Source organism: Maniola hyperantus, chromosome 13, assembly GCF_902806685.2.
Source record: "Maniola hyperantus chromosome 13, iAphHyp1.2, whole genome shotgun sequence".
Taxonomy (NCBI): domain Eukaryota; kingdom Metazoa; phylum Arthropoda; class Insecta; order Lepidoptera; family Nymphalidae; genus Maniola; species Maniola hyperantus.
In genome coordinates this window covers 7,173,803-7,193,688 of record NC_048548.1, presented here as the reverse complement: position 1 = coordinate 7,193,688, position 19,886 = coordinate 7,173,803, and the positions used below count along the sequence as shown (strand labels likewise).

Sequence of the window (19,886 nt, the reverse complement as noted above, 5' to 3'; positions counted from 1 at the left end):
GTACCTGGCTCCAAACGGCGGCTCTACACTACGACGCGGCGGCGACATAAGTTCATCGTATACTCCGGCAAATCTGTAACAACATGTTTTCTATTATTATTTATCCTGCAAAACTCCAACGACATAAATACCTATTTTCTATGCGTGCGATTCTATTCTGCGTGCTATGTGCAAATATTCTAGAACTTTTAAATATATTTTAGGCGTTAGAGGCTGGGCAATCAAACTCAAGTAAAATTGCCACTTCGTAACCCATTATTTGGTAAATGTAATTTGGGTGTTTTTTTATCGAAAAACTGTTAAGAAACGTTATAATGATATACTTGAGGGGTTATGCCAAAAATATTTTTAGACTCACTTTTCATATTCAGGAGGTACACGGATTTTTTTTTTCAATATCTGAATATTCTTGTGTGTACCGGTAACATGTTTCTTTATCGGTGCCAAATGTCTGACCTGTGTTGTGGCGACACGGGGCGCGGCGGCGAGCGCACAGCGGAGCGGCGCGGAGAGCGCGCGGGCGACAGCGGGCGCAACGGCGAGCGCAGCGGTGAGCGTAGCGGAGAACGCAGCGGCGAGCGCAGCGGAGAACGCAGCGGCGAGCGCAGCGGCGAGCGCAGCGGCGAGCGCAGCGGAGAACGTAGCGGGGAGCGCACTGGCGAGCGCAGCGGCGTGCGGTAGCGCAACGGCGAGCGGTGGCGGCGCCGCGGGGATGGAGAACTGACAATAATAAAAAAATTAAAAATACTTACACTGCAGTGCATTTAACACTACATTCCAGTGTTGACTATTTCTAGATGTTTTAAATAATACAAGAGAATAGTAATTTATATATTATTATTACTCACCGAGTCAAGGAGAGAGTGCGCTCGCGCGTCCGGCGCCGACGCGGCGACCACGGCGAGCGACGCGGGCGGCCGCGGGACATGGACCGCGAGCTGCAAACGATATTATAGCATATTACAACCTAATTAAAGTAAACCTTACTAATTTAAAGTAAAATCCATAATTTATCGAAGTAAGAATCAATTAAATCTGATCACATTCTGATAGGCTGTTTCATATTTTTTATAATTTGGCAAAATTAGAAAAAGGAATTTTCAAAGATTTAAAAAATTATCTATCGAATCAATTTACAGATGCATGCAGAGAAAGTAAGAAACAAGGACAAACGAACCGAGAATATCGTATTCTGCTCGTAGCGCGACTGCGGGGACGCGCGCCGCGAGGCGAGCGAGGCGAGCGCTGCGAGCGCGGCGAGCGCTGAGAGCGCGGCGAGCGAGACGTGCGCGAGCGAGACGGACTGCGCGACCCCGAGTTCGCGCGTCTTCGCTCCTCTTCACGCCGCTTAGCTCTCATCTCTTTCTCGCGAATCATTCTATTAAAAGCCTCCAACGGGTCCTCGTGCCTAGGACAAATACGTAATCGATAACAACATAATAGTTGATAAGCAATCAGTACCGAAGAAACGCTTATAACTAAACGATTTCCGAGACAATTTAACGAACAAAAATATAGTGAACTGAGAATTTCTTGAAAATCAAATAACTTGCACAAAATGTCATTAATGTTGATGCTTGCAGAAGAAATTATAATATCAAGAAAAGCAAACGTAAAGAAAAGATACTAGTCAAAAAAACATTATGTAGTAGGTATGTACATTCATTCATCAAAGTTTAACGATTAATTATATAAAATCTAGCATAAAACTACTGAACTACTTCAGGATATCTTTAAATTAACTAAAACTCAAAGGTGACATGACTATTACACAAGTGTACAAAAATGACAATAATTATATCGATCGAGCAAAAATATAATGCAGAGTTTAAGGGAAAACATATGTTTCAAATTATTATAACTATATTACAATGTAGAACTAGCCTAATGAGAACTATACCGACGTACTTTGATCAGTGTATGCCATAGACAAGTTTCAAACCCTGTAGAACTCTTTAGTCTCTCTAATATGAGTTCAGGGAGATCACGAAGCGTTCTCAATAAGAACTAGTCGTATATACAATGATTAGTGGTACAACATCTAATCATAATTAAAAGAAACAAATATCATTTCATCAATTTATTGTAATTTGTAAGCTAACTTATAGCCCTTATGATATGACTAGCAGACCCGCCCCGGCTTCGCTCGCGAATTTCTAAGAAACGTTTCTCAGTTGGGGACTAAGTTAAAAATCCCTACATGCAAAATTTCAAGTTTCTTAATTTCAATATCGCGGGTATTATCTATTTGGTACAGTTATTGGACAGTAAGTTAAATTTAGAAATTAAAAATGTAGTCCATAGGCTAGATGGTAGTAGCAATAAAGCTGACAATGGTACTGATTCTGATCACAACTAAATTTTAGAGTATTCACATCCCCTTCCTACCAATGTTATATGAAAAGGACAGACACAGTTTAACAGTTTTTAATTTAATTTAGAACTGGCAAACCTCGTGACTTAAATGCCAGCCGCAAACCTATTGTTTAAATTCGTAGCGTGCACTAAAATTTAGAGTCTTTAAATGTAAAATTCATGTTCCATCCCTTTTAAGCAATATTAAAAAGAAAAAGATGCATATAGTCTAAATTTAGTTTAGAGAAAGACAAGAGAATCGGCGCCATTATATAATGGTGTTTTATATGGCAGGGAAAAAAAACTGTTTGGTGTAGAGATACTGGAGATTTGGCATCCCGAAAATGGATATTGGCTACTTTTTATCACGGAAAATCAGAGTTCCCACAAAATTTTAAAAACACCAATCACAAGGAGTCGTGAAGTGATCCTATAAGTGTCCCGTTTTTCGTTTGAGGTACGGAACCCTAAAAATCATTATCTTTGTCGATTTTCTCTTAAAATAAACTTAACTCTTAACTGACTAAATAGTTGGTTTCCAAAATTCATATTCAATTCTGATGCCATGATTCAATTGATCCTATATTTTACATGCTGTCAAATACCATTATCCTACTCCCGATACTCAACACTTGTCTCATTCTCTCGGAGTTTCGTTTCTGAAATTTCTACCGCATGTGAATTGAATACACATGTTTTAATTATATTGTGTATGACTCAAGAAAGTACAAAATTCATATAATATAGAAATCAGCATTTTATTTACCCATTAGGGGAGTCCTTGATGCCCGGCGGCGGCGGCTGGAAGGGCTCGCGCGCGTAGCGATCGCCGTAGCCGGGGCCCGGCCGGCCGAAAGGCGGGCTGCCGGACAACGTTATACATGTCAATTTGTTATCTTCATAAACTAAAAGCCATTACGCACGGTCCACTAGTCGCCCGGCAACTCAGTCGACGGCGACCGTTAGAATCTGTAATTTATATGTATGCGCAGGGAGTTGCGGCGACTTCCATATAAATTACAGATTCTAACGGTCGCCGTCGACTGAGTTGCTGGGCGATGAAAGTCGCCATTCCTATGCGCACGAAGTCGCCGCAACTCCGTGCGCATACATATAAATTACAGATTCTAAAGGTGGGTACTGACCGACGTTACAAGGCGTAATGTAACGTGTTACACAGCGAGCGAGAGCTCCACTCCGCTGTCGGTTTAGTAGCGAATCCTTTGAGTGTTACGCGTTTCAGTCAGTACATCGCAGCGAATCGACGCGAGCGCATGTGGCACAAGCATCGTTATTCTAGGTATTTCGGAACTTTAGTATTGATTATTGTCATCATTATTTTGCTGTTGAAAAAATGGAGTAGGACATAGAGAAAACTCTGTATTTCATAGACAAATATGGAGAAGAAACTGTTTTATGGGACCGGGTCCCATCCAAAACATTACAACAAAGTAAAGAAAGAAGACGCCTGGGTTAGAATGGCTTTATTACTCGGCACTCAAAAACAAATTTGATGTCCAATAACGTTTCGTTTTTCCTTCTTAATTTAGACCACAGATATGTCCAGATTTGCAACTAGCGTGGCCCCCTCAGTCCCTCTCGCTCAAGCAGATTTTCTTACTTGTGAAATGTCATTCCTTCTACACTTCACGTTGTTTGTCAAATACTCACGTACAAATACATTTTGACAAACAAAAAAGAGTGACCACGGTGATAAGGATAAAACATAATCATTTTGTCACGTTCTAACAAGAGCATAAATGCATTTAGCTATCGCGCTCTAAAAGTAAGTGTCACAATAGGGCTAATTCTAACAGTCCTTATTCTGAGATTTAGACTAAACAATAACTGAATAAAATCAAATATCCCAACACACCTTCGTCGTCCGACATCTTGACTAAGAATGGCTTGCGAATCTGTAGCACAGACGAACAACGAGCATATTACACGGATTTACAGATATTTTTAGCACTCTGTAGTGACTTCGGTCAGTACCCACCTTAACGGTCGCTGTCGACTGAGTTGCCGGGCGACTAGTCGACCGTGCGTATGGGTCTAATGACCGGGTAGTCAATCGTTATAATCTTTTACTGACGAATAAAGTAGAATAGGCAAAATACAGGTTAAAACACAAGTAGTTAGCTAGATTAAATCGAATTTGTATAGTTAAAAAAATTAAACGACTATTTGAATAAGTAAGTACTCACTTATTAAAATGTGAAGGTGGCGGCAGCGCGGGCATAAACGGAGGCGGCCCACGGTTGAACATCACCTAAAATTAGTGTCATTTTGGTTAAGTGAAGACAATAAGGCGTCCATTCGATGACAGGTCTTGTATAGAGAATACTTAATAATACCTTACAGATACAGAAGACTCACGCAAAAACGTTTCAATAAATAGCGTTTTTAGTCTTAACATTAATTGTTAAACTTGAGACCGCAATGCTGTACGAGCTAATTTCCCCGTTTGTGAAGTTACGTGTCATTTCAGCAAAGTGACTTTTTTTAACTAACAATGTTCAAACCTATTTATCATAACTTACATTAAATTCGTATTGTTTCTTAATGTATGATACTGAACGGTTAATACCACAGAACACACCAACCTTCGTTAACTCGATGTAATTTAATTTACAGCCCTTGCAAATCTTGTATTCACAAAAATCAAGTTTTTGAAATAACACTTTGTAGTCGCAAACAGATGAGATTAGCTCGCACAACATTGCGGTCTCAAGTTTACCAAACGCTAACTTCTTGTCTATCGCGTAAACTCAATTTCAATTTATTGCAATTCCATAAACTATGTACAAGGTAGGATTATGGATACCCAGTTTGGGTGTCGCAATTTGGTCTGAACAGTAGACCTTCAGACTCTTTTCTCTCTCTCTCTCTCTCTCTCTCTCTCTCTCTCTCTCTCTCTCTCAAATGCGATCGAAGGGGACCGGGAGTCCCCACGACTCGCGCCATTTGACTTACAGTAGCCAGTAGGAAATATAGAGTAGTAGTATAGAGCGTTGTCTCTGCCACTCATACCTATGTGACGTTTTGTCGGTCTCAACGACAGAGACAACGCTCTACGAAACCGCTATCTCATTCTAAAGGTTCGATGTACATTATTTTCTGCCACGTACTGTATATATCTCGGGTCACATGACAGTGAGCCTGACTTGGATGACAAATAACTTACCATCTAATACCAAGACTGATATTTGCATGACAAAAATCAAGATGATTCTGCGCTCCATCACTTATTCATCACGTGTGATAGACGGAGTTGAATGATGTAGAACCTATGGTCTAATGAACGCCTACAAGCACGGTAACGGCCCGGTCTCCACCTAAGCGGAGACGAGAGATGACGTGTTCAGTCGACCAATGAGATTCATAATAGATAACGGGAAAAAATCATCACGCCAGCTTTTAAAAATCTGATTGGTTGACAGTACAGATCTCCCCTCCGCTTCGCTTAGGTGGAGACCAGGCCTTAAGAACGTCTAAGCCTATCGGTGTTGGCGAACCAATGATGCGCGCGCAAACATACATACAAACTATTACAATTTTATAATATTTTATAGTTATTTATAATAATTACTAGCTGATCCGCCCGGCTTCGCTCAGATCAAATTTAATACACCTATTACCTACGTATATACAGAGTGTAATTAGAACGCTAGCAAAAACGAAGACGGGTGATAGTACTTATGATTACTGATAACAAGATTCCACGAAAAAACCGCGGAAAAACCTGTATTTTTATAAGATCACAATATATTGCAAATAAAAATCTGACTGACACTAGAGGTCAACGATGTTGCGTAGTTAGGCGGGTCATTGACCTGGAGTTTTGCACGCTATACATTGCGAGTTGCAGAGAAAAATATTAAATCACTAAAACTAAAAGTATTTAAGGCTAATGATTATTGATATTGGCTTGTGTTTAGGTATCCAGTATAATAATACCGCTAAGTTTTTGCTAGCGTTCTAATTACAGCTTGTGTACAGTGTGTAAAGACTATGTTACTTTTGGATAAAGCAGGTTAATGGTGAAAGAATTATTAAAATCCGTTCAGTAGTTTCAGTGTTTATCGATTACAAGCAAACAAACAAATCTCTACTTTTTATAATATTAGTATAGAAATGTCAAGCATAAGTTACCTGCGATGACATTGGATCCCTGCGTTCGTCGATGGTCGGGGTGCTCGCACGCTGCTCATCGATTCTCGGTATCTAGGTTCCAAATAAACGTGGGAGATTACGAACTATCTTCACATTTGTATGAATGTTTTGTGTGAAAGGTTAACTAACATCTAGTAACTATTTCATTTTTTTTAAGCTTTAAAATTTATCAATTGTGTGGGGCCGATGATTCTTGTCAGCCCTAGCACAGACTACGGTCTAATTGGGCTGCATATTGCAAACACCAGTCTCAGTTTTTATCTAGTGCTTTGGTCTGAAAGTGTAAAAGTGTGGAGTCTAATAGTTCGTACTATATAGTAGTCTATATATTACGAATAAATTATATGAAAAAAAAAATGTTCAATAAATTATTTATTACTAGTATATTACTTCGTCCGCGTGGATTTAGAATTTTAAAAATTTTTTTTACAAAAAAAATAAAAACCGACTTCGATACACAAACACTAAAAATTGAAAAATAATTTAATTTATTACCGAATATATTATGTATACAAGAGTTAATATAGTTCCATAATAATACTTTTTGGTGCCGGTGCCAATTAGCTTCAGCTGCGCGAATCGTCTAGACTTCATATTTTAATGAGACTCCACAATGGCACCTCATTGGCACCGACCCCAAAAAATATTATTATGGAACTATATTAACTCTTGTATACATAATATATTCGGTAATAAATTAAATTATTTTTCAATTTTTAGTGTTTGTGTATCGAAGTCGGTTTTTATTTTTTTTGTAAAAAAAATTTATTTCACAATTTTTAGTGGTCCCATGGAATTATGCTATGACTGGTTAAAAATCTACTGTTTACTAAGCTATTACACTGATCGCGAGCAATTTACTCTTATCCGTTGAGGAGTTCCAGTATCTATCTTCGAAGATGTTCATCAGATCTTCACCAAATTTAAATGGATAAATCAACTTTGAAATATACCCTTTCAAACAATAAAAGAATTTTCAAAATCGGTTCAGGCGTCATCGAGTAATCGGGGAACATACATAAAAAATAAAAAAATAATAAAAAAAAGATTCCGACGAATTGATAACCTCCTCCTTTTTTTGAAGTCGGTTAAAAATCCAGTGGGAACTCTTTGATTTCCCGAGATAAAAAGTAGCCTATATGTCACTCTCCAGGTTAATAAAATACCTCGCCATATTGCGGAAAACCCGTGGAACTAATTTATACAAGACCATATACTTAGTGACCATAGACCATATACTAGTGGCTCCCCCAGAGCAAGATCGCAATTTCTTTTTTTAAATTTTTGTCTGTCTGTCTATTCACGCTTCATACTGAAACTACTGAACGTTGAATGCAAATTGGCATACTTATAGCTAATAGATAACATTCAATAAGATTTACATATAGGACAGTTTTTATACCGAAAAACTATAAGGTTCTTCTAGGATAGAGAATGAAATTTTTTGTCAATGATTCCTAATAAATTACTAAGTCTACTTTAATGCAATTTTTGTATTAAGTACATAATACTTCTGAGCTTATTTTTTAGACATGTTGTACGAGAGACTACGAGAGAACGCCAGCAGTCATATTTTTATTTTTTACTGTTTCTTTTGCATTTTCCTAGATGCGATTTTTGCATTATTTCAAAGCAGGTGTTTAAATATGTTCTGAGGTTACGTATAGGCTACCTGGTGACTCTGCAGTTTCATTTTAATTTTTCACATGTTTAATTACTACTCTACTGATTTTCACGTAACTCTGCACATTGATTTTGTTACCATAGAAATACAAAAAATGTAATCCAACTGCTTTTCCAATTGCTCAACAATTGTGAACAACTATTGTGGCTACAAGGTATTTTTGTCAGCATACTCCAGGTACAAACTCCTCAACCTCATGTTGCAAAGGAATGCCTGCTTATTAAATTGTGAGGACTGCCAGAAGATATGTGAAGATATTATGTCTTCAGTTATTGGACAGTAATAGAGAAAACAGTAGCTACTAGGTATATCGCGTAAAGTTTAACTCCTCACGCGCCATTTTAACTTTTTGTGTCAAATTTCATGTCAAAAGTACGATTTTAGTTCTTATTTAAAGTTAAGACAGTTGACCCGTAGAGTTAAAATGGCGCGTGAGGAGTCATTTTTTAAGGACTATAACTTAACTCGGCAAGTTACGACTACTTGTACCTAAATGGAGATGTAAGATCCGTAAACTGTTAAATTAATATCTAGATGATGTCCTCAAATTCACCCGTGTGGTTTAAGGTTTTTAAGATTCCTGTGGAGGCAGCTCACGACAGTTAGAGAACTTCTAACAAAACGTCGAGGCTCCGAAGTCTACATTTGATGCAGGATTTATTTTTATTTAAAAGTTATAAATTAATATTAAAATAAAATAAAATATAATATTGGGGCGATAGAAAAATTAAATTACCTTTTTTCAGCTCTAAAGTAGTAATATTTTTCTTTGATTTTACGTCACCATAGCCTAACATTTGATATATCGTCGATTCAGGTTTAAACCGAGAGTTCCCTCACTCTAGTTCACTCTAGCTCCGTTGTGGCGCGATTGGAAGGCATACCAACAAAAATACACTTTCAAATTAATAATATGGGTACTTATGTATGCTAAGTACTTTTATTTAAATAAAATAAAAATGGTAGGCTTACATTACTGGGAGGTGTGTCCATTCCCGGTGGCTTCAGCCCTGGCGGAGGTCCTACAACAATAGAAAAATATTGTGAGTTATTGCTAACAAATCCACAACACGGCCTCAAGCTGCGCGAGTACTTATAGTTCATGCTGGTAACAAATGTTGTGACATAAGTAAACTAATGTCCAGTAGAATAACAGGCAGATAAATTTACAATATAACAGTTACAGTTCAAATGTAACCATTAATAAAAGCAAAATGGGTTGCACAAATCAGGATTTCTTAACTTGGGCCAAAATTTCACGTTCAACCCTAAAGAACATCTGAAGGTGGACTTTCGATTCGAGCGTTTGTGACGTCATTGAATTGACGTACATTCACATAATATATACATATCTGCAAACAAAGTGGGCGGGGCCAGAGTAGCGCGTGCCTCGCGCGTGTTTGCTAGTTGATATCTTCGTTCGCTAACTGACCAATCAAAAAGTGTACAATGGTAGTTGGTACCCAACAGGGGAGTTACGGATATTCGCATCCGCATCCGCAAATGCGGAACATTCGTATTAATTCAGTCATCCGCATCCGCGGATGTGAACTTTTAATAATCTGCATCCGTATCCGCAGATGTCAAAATATTAGCATCCGCAACAACCCTGGTATGAATATTAACTTGTGTAACCCACTTTGCTATCTATTGGTGGTCAAAGATTAACACTAACCGTAAGGTAACTTTAACCGGTTGTCATATTACTGGAACTAAATAAATTAACATTTGGCCATCACCACTTCGGAATGCAAGTTATAGTATCTAGCACTCGACTTGAAACTAGTAACTACTACCCAATGAAGAAAATCGACAGACGCAATTATTCATTATGTTACATAATAATTTAGCAACACAAGAGATAGCGAATCGTGGGCCCTTCGAAATAACTACCTCAAGTGTCAACACATCCACTTATCATACCTATAACATTCACATATCAAGTATCATTCTACAAAATATTATTCCTAGTTTTAAAGGTTGCTTTTAACCCGCATTAAAAAAGCGATAGAATAAAACAAATAGGAAACATGTATTCTCAACTCTGCGCTTTTTATCGAGCAGTTGGATTTTCAACGATCGGTATAACACGTAAATTTTAACTCCTCACGCGCTCTTTCAACTGTTTGTGTCAAATTTCATGTCAGAAATACGATTTTAGTCATTATTTTAAAGGCGAACCGTACTTTTGACATGACAGTTGAGCCAAAGTTTTAAAATATATTTAAATATACTTGTATATGAGGCTGTATGGGGTATATCCATATTATCCTCTAATGTACTCAACATTGTTTGTTCTAGGGATGGTAGGATATAACGAGCTGAGGGTAAGGAGGGAACTTGCGCTCGTTATATATATCTTGAAGATATTAAGAGGGAAGGTTTGCGATGCAGACATATTGGCGCAGGTTAGTCTGTGTGCCCCGGAGAGGTACGTGGAGCGGAGACGCCGGCCGCTGCTGCTGGCCGTGCCGTACGGGCGTACCAACTTGCTCAGGCAGGCGCCGCTGACGCGCGCACTCCGCACCCGCACACTTAATAGCCGAAAGAATAGATATTTTTTGTTGCTCTCTGACTGAGCTCACAAGGATAGCAATGTGGATTATTAGTTACTCTTAAGTAGTAGATTAATAATTTTATTATCGTTGTAAATAATTTGTTTTTTAATTTTAAGTATAATTATTAATAGGTATAAGATAGATTAGAGTGCACTGTCGCATTAGGACTACCCTGTAAGGACAGTGCACATTATGGTATAATAATAAATAATAAATAAAAATGGCTCATTGCTCTCTATATGCTGGAAGAGGTGTTCCATACAAAATTACAGTTGGTTTTGTCCCGGTTCGAAGCACCCCACTGAGCATACAGGGAATTAAAATGTACACTTTCTGTCGAATAGTCTTTGTGTTTACACTATGTTGGCAGATGTCTTATCAGTCATCACTATATTTAGTTCCGAATACGCTCACATGACGCTCACTGCTATTATCAGCGCCAAAATGGGGAAATCAAGTTGCTTCAAAAATAGGTCGCCATCGTTAGAATCCAGCATTAATAGATATCGAATTTGACATAATTATGTTTCATTCGAATGTTTTATTACCGCACTTTAAAAAGCTCTCGTTGAACGAAGTCTCATAATGGAACTATACAGGCATAGTTAGGTATACACAAGCAATTCTCTCGACATCGACACAGTGAATGACATGCAAAGCAATGTAGCGGTCGCAATGAGTACCGTAGCGCGGCGCGCGGTGCGGCGGCGGCGGCGGGCCGCGGGGGCCGTGGGGCGGGGGGCCGTGGGGCGGAGGGCCGTAGGGGGCGTGCGGGCCGTGGTGCGCGTGCGCGGGCGGCACGGTCACGGTGATGTTGTCGTCGGCTGAGCCGTCCGACTCGTCCCCCCGGCCGCCGCGCGCCGGCCGCGCGTCCCGAACGCCCGCATCTACCACAGGCCATGTATACGGTTCAATTACTCGTTAGCCATTCGAGTAAACGCAACTGTGTCAATTATCCACCTTCTCCTACCGAGTAAATGATTTCACCGTGCTGTGTCAGTCGCAATTCATACCACAACTCACAAGTGTTATTGTAATAAAAGAACTCATATTAATACATACTGGCAAATATAGTCACATGACTAACTGCTTCATGTTACTATTATGTCACAAACTGTAAAATGTACCCAGCTTCAATGTGGCTAATTCTGTTGTGCATAATCTCTAAACTAAAATGACAGGTCTCATTCTCAATGTATTGCTATCCCTTTCTGCAAGGAGCATTATAGCTCCTTGCAGAAAAGGATATCACAAGATGTGTACAACTGAATTAGCCACAGCTTAAACACATTTAAAACCTTGATGCAAACCAACTTTAGAGTGAGCAAAGTAACAACAAGTTGTAAGTGTAAGACACAAAATAAATGGTAAGGTTTCTGAGTACTAACCATTGTTGGAAGGGCCTGGTTGCATCGGACCATTCATAGGCGGCACCAGCCCAGCAGGTGGTGGTTCTGAATAAGAGAGAGAAAATATTATATACACAAAATAATTTTAGTAATAAACAAGATAAAGTTGAAAACTAAAACCTGACCTGAACCTGATATGGTCATCTTAATAAACCTGAAATATTGTAGTAAAATTGTTTTTTTACCGCTTTATACATATTTTAATATTGTAGTATATTTTCAATGTTGTAGTATATTTATATTTCTCAAAACTCAAAATTTTCTACTCTTTCATTTGACACCTCTCGATACGATAGCAAAAAGAAATTTTTTGAGACCCCCACTTTTTTGGGTGCAACGTCAGCCATATTGATTTTGTTCATTTAAAATGTAGCCTGTGTCACCCGGACTATAATAAGAAAACGATTGACACCTCATTCATCAAAATCGGCACAGTAGTTTAGGCGCCACGGTGGAACACAGATAAACACAAACCTACTACTCATAATCCTTACTTATGGCTTTGCCGTAGTCAGGTAAAAAGTAAACAATGGCACCGATTCCGTTGTCTTTCTCTAAACTAAATTTAGAGTATCTGCATCCTTTTCTTTTTAAGAATGCTAAAAAGGGACAGAACATGAACTTTACATTTAAAGACTCGAAATTTTAGTGCACAATACAAATTTAAACAGTAGGCTCGCGACTGTGCGCTAAAATCACGGGTTTTACCATCTAAAAATTAAATTTAAAACTGTCAAACTGTGTCTGTCCTTTTCATATTACATTAGTAAGAAGAGGGTGCGAATACTCTAAAATTAGGTTGTGCTCAGAATCAGTACCATTGGCAGATTCCATGTTGGGCCTAATAATTTCTCTCGAATTAATTTCGCTTCTAAACTTACCCATAATAGGAGGGCCCGCAGAGGGCCGGTGTGGCGCTCGGCGGCTATACCCTGTTTGGTTGCGGAATGACGACACAGAGTTCCGTAGAAACCTGAAACAAATTACTTATTTTAAGTTTTAACTTGTATTAATTATCAATCAATCAGCCTGTTTCGTCCACTGCTGGACATGGCCTTCCCAAGAGCACGCCACCACACACGATCCTCCACCTTTATTAATTACTAGCTGATGCCCGCGACGTGGAATCAGGTTTTTAAAAAATCCTGTGGGAACTCTTTGATTTTCCGGGATAAAAAGTAGCCTATGTCTCTCTCCAGGTTTTTATCTATACCCATGCAATAAAACACGTCAATCCGTTGCATAGTTGCGACGTGATTGAAGGACAAACAAACACACTTTGACAATTATATTATGGGTGCTGATGACATCATAATTAAATCAAATAAAATTAAAATAAAACATTTCTAATTCCGTTGTACACAATCTCTAAATTAAACTAAAATGACATGTCTAAATCAATTGCTATCCCTTTCATAATGTTGCTTGCGGAAAAGGATGGCACTAGATTTAGACCTGTTAATTTAGTATAGTTTAGAGATTGTGTACAAGAGAATCTGCCCCTGAAACCCTAAAAGTTGTAAATGGTCACTTAAACGGAAAAATTGTTTAGGAAACTTATGAATTATGATGTTAAAAGACCTATTCACTTGCCATCACCTCCGCCGCCTTTATTTTTAGGGTTCCGTACGTAAAAGGTAAAAACGGAGCCCTATTAATGTCACTCAGCTGTCTGTCTGTGTCTGTTCGTCTGTCTGTCCACGTGTCACAGGTCTCTAAGCTCATAATTTTTCGTAGTTGGTGTAGAACGTTGACCCAAAACCAAATATTGAATTAGAAATTTAGGGGGCGCAAACATGAAAATAGAGCCGATTTTTTTTTCCTTACGCTAGCATCTGAGATATCATTGTTTAGCTTTAGAGCTCATTGAGTAGAGTATGAATATCTTTTTTATTTTATTTTTTATACTTAAAAAATAAGGAAGTGGGTGGGGCCTTAAATTTCTCAGTTTTACACCATTTTTGTGACGGGGGCTATCTCAAAACTAATTTAGTTAGGAATAGGAAATTTTGGTATATTATGTACAACAAATACTGAAAACAACTATTTATAAAATAGTTTGTAAACTGTAACCAAAACAAACAAACATTTTACGGGGTTTTCAAACCGTGGTTTGAAATTAATATTTTTCGACTGATTAATTATTGCTAATACTATCTTGTTTATACATTTTTAGATTTTTCTCGCTTGGTGTAAAACCGTATTATTAATATTTTAATAGGTAACATATTTTACCTGTTTGGAATAAGAGTTGTTGGTGCTATTTCTTTCTCCCGACAATCTGGACATTCATGGTCTTCAGACTCCAACAAGGCACCCCTTATACCTGCAGAAACATAATCTTATTATAATATACATTGGGTGATACCTTGAAAGTTAAACTGATACTTCATATTTTTAAATCCAATTTATTGCATACTTTCAGATCAAAGCTAGGTCTTTATCTTATTATGTTCTTATTTCAAATATGTGTAGAGTCTGTCCCAGTGAACTGCACAGATTTCAAACCCCATTATACCCCCTTAGGGGTTGAATTTTCAAAAATCTTTTCTTAGCGGATTTCTACGTCATAGTAGATAGCTATTATGACGTAGATAGCTAGATAGATCATAATAGCTATCAGCACGCCAAATTTTATCCCAATCCGTTCAGTAGTTAGACCAGTGTCAACGCCCAGCTATGATTGACTGATAGATCAATCAATCAGTCAGTCAGTCACCTTTTCCTTTTATATATTTAGATTATTTTTGAAGTGCAAGTATCTTGAGTGAATTAATCTCTCTAAACTCCAAAACCTGTAAAGGATGAATGAGCAGCTCAGATTTTGAAAAATTATTTCCATGTCATATTAATAATAATAAATTATAATAAATAATGGTTTGCACAGCTTCCACACAGAAAGAAAAAGAAAAATACACAACACACATAAAACTTTAAAAACTACAAAAATTAAAAACTAAAATTAGAACTTATTAGGCAAAATTATATCATAGTGTTTATGCTCTCCATGGCAAAATAAGGGTCCAAATGAAAACAGTAAATTGAATCATACTAACATTCGTCGCAGAAAGAGTTTCCACAGCAAGGGATCATCACAGCATCGGTGAGTAAATCTCGACACAGGCTACAAATCAATTCATCAGGAATTGTGGGCTCCGGAGCGACGGGCGCGTTTGTGGGCGTGTCTGCTCCACCGGCGCTTTCTGAAGCCAAGTAGGCTTCACTGTATTATGGAAAAATATATAAGAGTTTATTACAAGCAAATATATGTATGTAATTACAAGGCTCATTTTGCGACCACCACCACACTACCACCACTCCATATTATACCAACTAGCTTATGCTCGCGACTTCGTCCGCGTGGACTACACAAACTTCATCATCATCATCATCATTTGCAGTTTTCCTTTTGCCCTAAAATGTTGTTACTGTCAATAACTGACTATATTATGTTTGTCAAATACTGTAAATACTTGTAAAGTCAGCTAGGCACATCAGCGCCACTAGATGGCGTTGATTTTGTAATTAGACTTTTTTATGAATGAAAATGTGCATATTTTGTATAATAATATAGTACCCGATTCTAGCGTTTATTGGTAACTAGCTTATGCTCGCGACTTCGTTCGCGTGGACTACACAAATTTCAAACCCCTATTTCAATTATAGGGGTTGAATTATCAAAAATCCTTTCTTAGCGGATGCCTACGTCATTATAGCTATCTGCATGCCAAATTTCAGCCCAATCCGTCCAGTAGTTTGAGCTGTGCGTTTATAATATCAGTCAGTCGCCTTTTCCAGCGCTTGTCTCAAAATAATCGAGACAAGTTAAAGCTAAGTTTTAAAAACAGTTTTTTGATGAGTAATTTTATTAATAAATTCTTTTTACTTACCGGTCCACAGCTGGAACAGCAAAGGTTCCACTTGGGGTCATCATGGCTCCTGGGGCTTTTGGACCATCAACTGGTACCATAAAACTACGAGGTATACCAGTGCTTCTCCTTATCTCTACTGGATCTCCCTACAAAGATTTTAAGTGTCTTTAATACAACAGAAAAGAAACACATTTTTATACAGTAGCCGGCAAGAAATATTGTAAATGGACCTTTAGAACGAGATTTTGGCCTTTGTAGATTGTTGTCTCTGTCATTCATGCCTATGTGACATTTTGTCGGCCTCAACAACAGAGACAAAGCTCTACGGAACTGCTATCTCTTGCTAAACTGCATTCTGAACCAGTGGTAAACTATCTGACGATTCAAAAGCACTTGTAAAAGTTTACTTGAATAAAAATATATTCTACTCTATTCTATTCTAAAGGTAGATGTACTATATTTTCTACATCATACTGTAAGTGAAACTTCTTCAGGTGCAGTAGGTGTAAGCTCAGATGAAAATATTGGCCCCAATTCTCTAGTCTCTCTCTAAACTAAATTTAGAGTATCTGCATCCTTTTCTTTTTACTAATGCTAAAAAAGGAACGGAACATGACTTTCACATTTAAAGACTCTAAATTTTAGTGCACAATACAAATTTAAACAGTACGTTCGCGAGTACGTGCTAAAATCACGGATTTTACCATCTAAAAATTAAATTTAAAACTGTCAAATTGTGTCTGTCCTTTTCATATTACATTAGTAAGAAGAGCATGCGAATACTCTAAAATTAGGTTGAGCTCAGCATTAACCCGCCCCATTGTAGCTGAAGTGACATCAGAAAGATGCGCGTCTCAAAGTTATTTCAAAGATTGGTTCTTATTCCAACAGTGTAAATTCAGTGACAATTCAAAAGCACTTGTAAAAGTTTATTTGAATAAAATATGTTACTATTTCTTCTATTACTACATATGTGGCCTGCTTAGAATAATTCTAATTAGGTCTGATTCAGCAAAAAACTATTGGTTTGGCGACGAGTCAACTGGTAAATGAGGCACACAATATGATTGTCCTAAGGCTCTTTATGGCTTGATTCGAAGTACTTGTAGTACTATTTGTATGAAGGAATTTCTAAAGCTGATTTAGTGTGCAACCTCACATACAAATAGTACTTAATACAGCTACTTCAGATCTCTGATTAAGATCAGATGTAGTGTGTTATAATGCATTTAACACACTACATCTGATCTTAATCAGAGATCTGAAGTAGCTGTATTAAGTACTATTTGTATGTGAGGTTGCACACTAAATCAGCTTTAGAAATTCCTTCATACAAATAGTACTACAAGTACAAGATTCAAGTATCCATTTGTTATACATAACTGCAATATTAAAACATGATTTTACCGAATTTGCAATTGGACAATCCTTAATCCAATGTCCACGTTTTTGACACTTATAACAAATGTAATTAGTAGGAACAGCTCCTCTTTGATTCTGTCCCCTAATTTTTTGATAGCTGAAACAATTGAATATAAAATAAAGTATGTGGAAAGTTAAAATATTAAAAAAAAAATAGTACATAAACAAGAATAATATGTGCCTTTACTACTGAATTACAAATTGTAATTAAACAAAGATCAGATTAAGCATAGTTTGAAAATTTGAAACTAAAATAAAACAAAAAGAACAACTACAGTTTTTGTTTTAATCAAAATTGTTGTACTTAGTTCAACACAATTTTATTATATTTATAGTGTGTTACTCTAAATTAGCTAGCAAGTTATAGACTGTTATACAACTCTTAACAGTTTAAATTTTTTTAATGACTATGGCAAACTATGTGTAATCATATAAATAACCACCCCAAAGTCAACTCAAATACCTACATCACAAGCAACACAAAATTTTGATCTTACATATAACTATGCACTAATATAATCAAAGCTTAAGCAGCATGAAATCAAAAATACAATAGATACAAGCAATGTACTTGTATACATGTACTACTAAAGTACTTTATTTAAAATACTTTTATGTAATATTTATTGATAGGTTTAACTCATTATTATTTTTCTGTTCAAGCCTTGGTAAATTATCTTACTTGCTAGGGTCATAATCAAACGTAGACTGTGATATCATAGCATTAATTTTATCCTGCTCGCTACCTTCCATGCGAGACAGATCAGCCAGTCCTTTGTTAACTGCAACATCTTTATGGAGAGACTGACTATTACTTGACCCTTCCCACTGTTTCTTTGGTTGCTGAGAAAGTGGCACCCGCGCAACTAATAGTGATGTATTTTTAGGAATCAATGTATTGTCATCTACATACACTGCAATAAAATGAAAATAAAAGTTGAAATATAGGTACTTAAAGTTATAGGTGTGATTTTATTTATCTTTATTTGAGATAACACTTTGGAATTACCACTCAATACTAAGATACTTAATATTATTTATTGTTTTTGAATTCAGATTTGAGTCAAAGTGAAACTGTGAAGTTTTTAACATAATAAAAGTGACAACAGTCAAAATTGATAAATCTTAATACTATCTTGACTATCTAAAATTGTTGTAGTAGTATGCATGACTATAAGTATGTAATTGGTAGTTGTAGACTACAATTCATATTTTGTACTACAACTTGTACAAATTAATTGACCCAGGAGGCAGCAGGAGGAACTTTGATCAAAAACTATAAAACAAGCGAAACGATTTTCATAGAACCAACCTTCTTTTGTTTGAGCATTAGTTATTTGAAGATCGAAATCAGAAGTCTTCCCTATTCGCTTCTGCTGTGAAATAGCAGCTTTCAAGTCACCTACAGAAATATGGAGTCCATCGAACGTAACAGTATCATAATCCAATGCGCTTTTAAATTTATAGTGCACAGACATCTCCGTAAAGAACACTGTATCTGTATTTTATGTAACATGACAAAATAAGATTCACGTGTATTTATCAATCTGATGAACAAATTAGCTAAGCTGGATGATTTGCAGCCTGCAAGCTATACAGTGCCCCGGTTAAAGTCCAATCAATTGGTTTCTAGCAATCTAAATTCTAATGAGTACAAATTTTATTAACTAGTCTATTACACTAAACAAATTAACACACATGTTTCTGGTTATTTCTTCGATAATAACATAATTTTTCTAACCCGACTATAATTGCAAACTAGCACCGCCAGGCGCCATTTAAAAATTTCCTTACCATAGACCATATAAAAAGTACTCTGTGGACCACCCTCAAAGAGTATATAATCATCACGAATCATGATAATCATATAATCACTATGGACCACCCTGTACCTATATTATAATACTCTTTGGACCATCCTAATATAATCCTTCCTTCTTCCTTCCTTCATCCTTCTCTATGCCATAGACTACCCTTGTCTCATAGACTCAAGGAGGGTTAGGAGGGTCTGTTCGAGTGACTTGGCCAGTGTTGGCCAGACTTGGCCAATGCCTTTGATCCGCAGGGCGATTGTCTAAAACCTGCATCAATCATTATTACAATCTCAATTGTTCTGATTGGCTGAATTTGTGCGATTCTTGTTGCAACAATGCATTGTGGCCAATAGTGAGCGAGCATTAACCAATCAGAGATGATTGCGATCGTGACATTGTAGTTGTCAAACAACCGCGGTAGGGCCCACTGGGTACATAATATTCAATGTAGGTACATGTGACACTTTCTGTTAGAGCGAGATAGCTAAATGCATTTAAGCTCTTATTAGAACGTGACAAAACTGTTGTTGTCCTTATCACCGTGGCCTTTTTTTTGTTTGCCAAAATGTATTTGTACGTGAGACTTTGGCAAACAA

General features: G+C 37.2%; 1 protein-coding gene across 5 annotated transcripts in view; it reads right to left on the bottom strand.

Annotated features, from left to right (window-relative positions):
* Positions 1-19,269, bottom strand: part of snama (something that sticks like glue) — a 32,977-nt gene extending 13,708 nt beyond the window's left edge. The window contains exons 1-17 of one of the 5 annotated variants that reach the window (XM_069502491.1): positions 18,789-19,269; positions 18,159-18,390; positions 17,462-17,573; positions 16,073-16,200; positions 15,239-15,405; positions 14,418-14,508; positions 13,064-13,155; positions 12,162-12,227; positions 11,457-11,660; positions 9,188-9,237; positions 6,511-6,582; positions 4,563-4,627; positions 3,122-3,217; positions 1,178-1,408; positions 849-938; positions 457-720; positions 5-73 (exon numbers count right to left, since the gene is read on the bottom strand). In XM_069502491.1, the coding sequence (XP_069358592.1) occupies positions 5-73; positions 457-720; positions 849-938; positions 1,178-1,408; positions 3,122-3,217; positions 4,563-4,627; positions 6,511-6,582; positions 9,188-9,237; positions 11,457-11,660; positions 12,162-12,227; positions 13,064-13,155; positions 14,418-14,508; positions 15,239-15,405; positions 16,073-16,200; positions 17,462-17,573; positions 18,159-18,390; positions 18,789-18,954 (2,195 nt within the window). In that variant the 5' untranslated portion in view covers positions 18,955-19,269. Of the gene's footprint in view, positions 1-4; positions 74-456; positions 721-848; positions 939-1,177; positions 1,409-3,121; positions 3,218-4,562; positions 4,628-6,510; positions 6,583-9,187; positions 9,238-11,456; positions 11,661-12,161; positions 12,228-13,063; positions 13,156-14,417; positions 14,509-15,238; positions 15,406-16,072; positions 16,201-17,461; positions 17,574-18,158; positions 18,391-18,788 lie in introns of those variants that run through there. The other 4 variants (XM_069502492.1, XM_034974791.2, XM_069502495.1 and 1 more) reach the window with 4 other exon arrangements.
* Between the last annotated feature and the right edge of the window lie 617 nt (positions 19,270-19,886).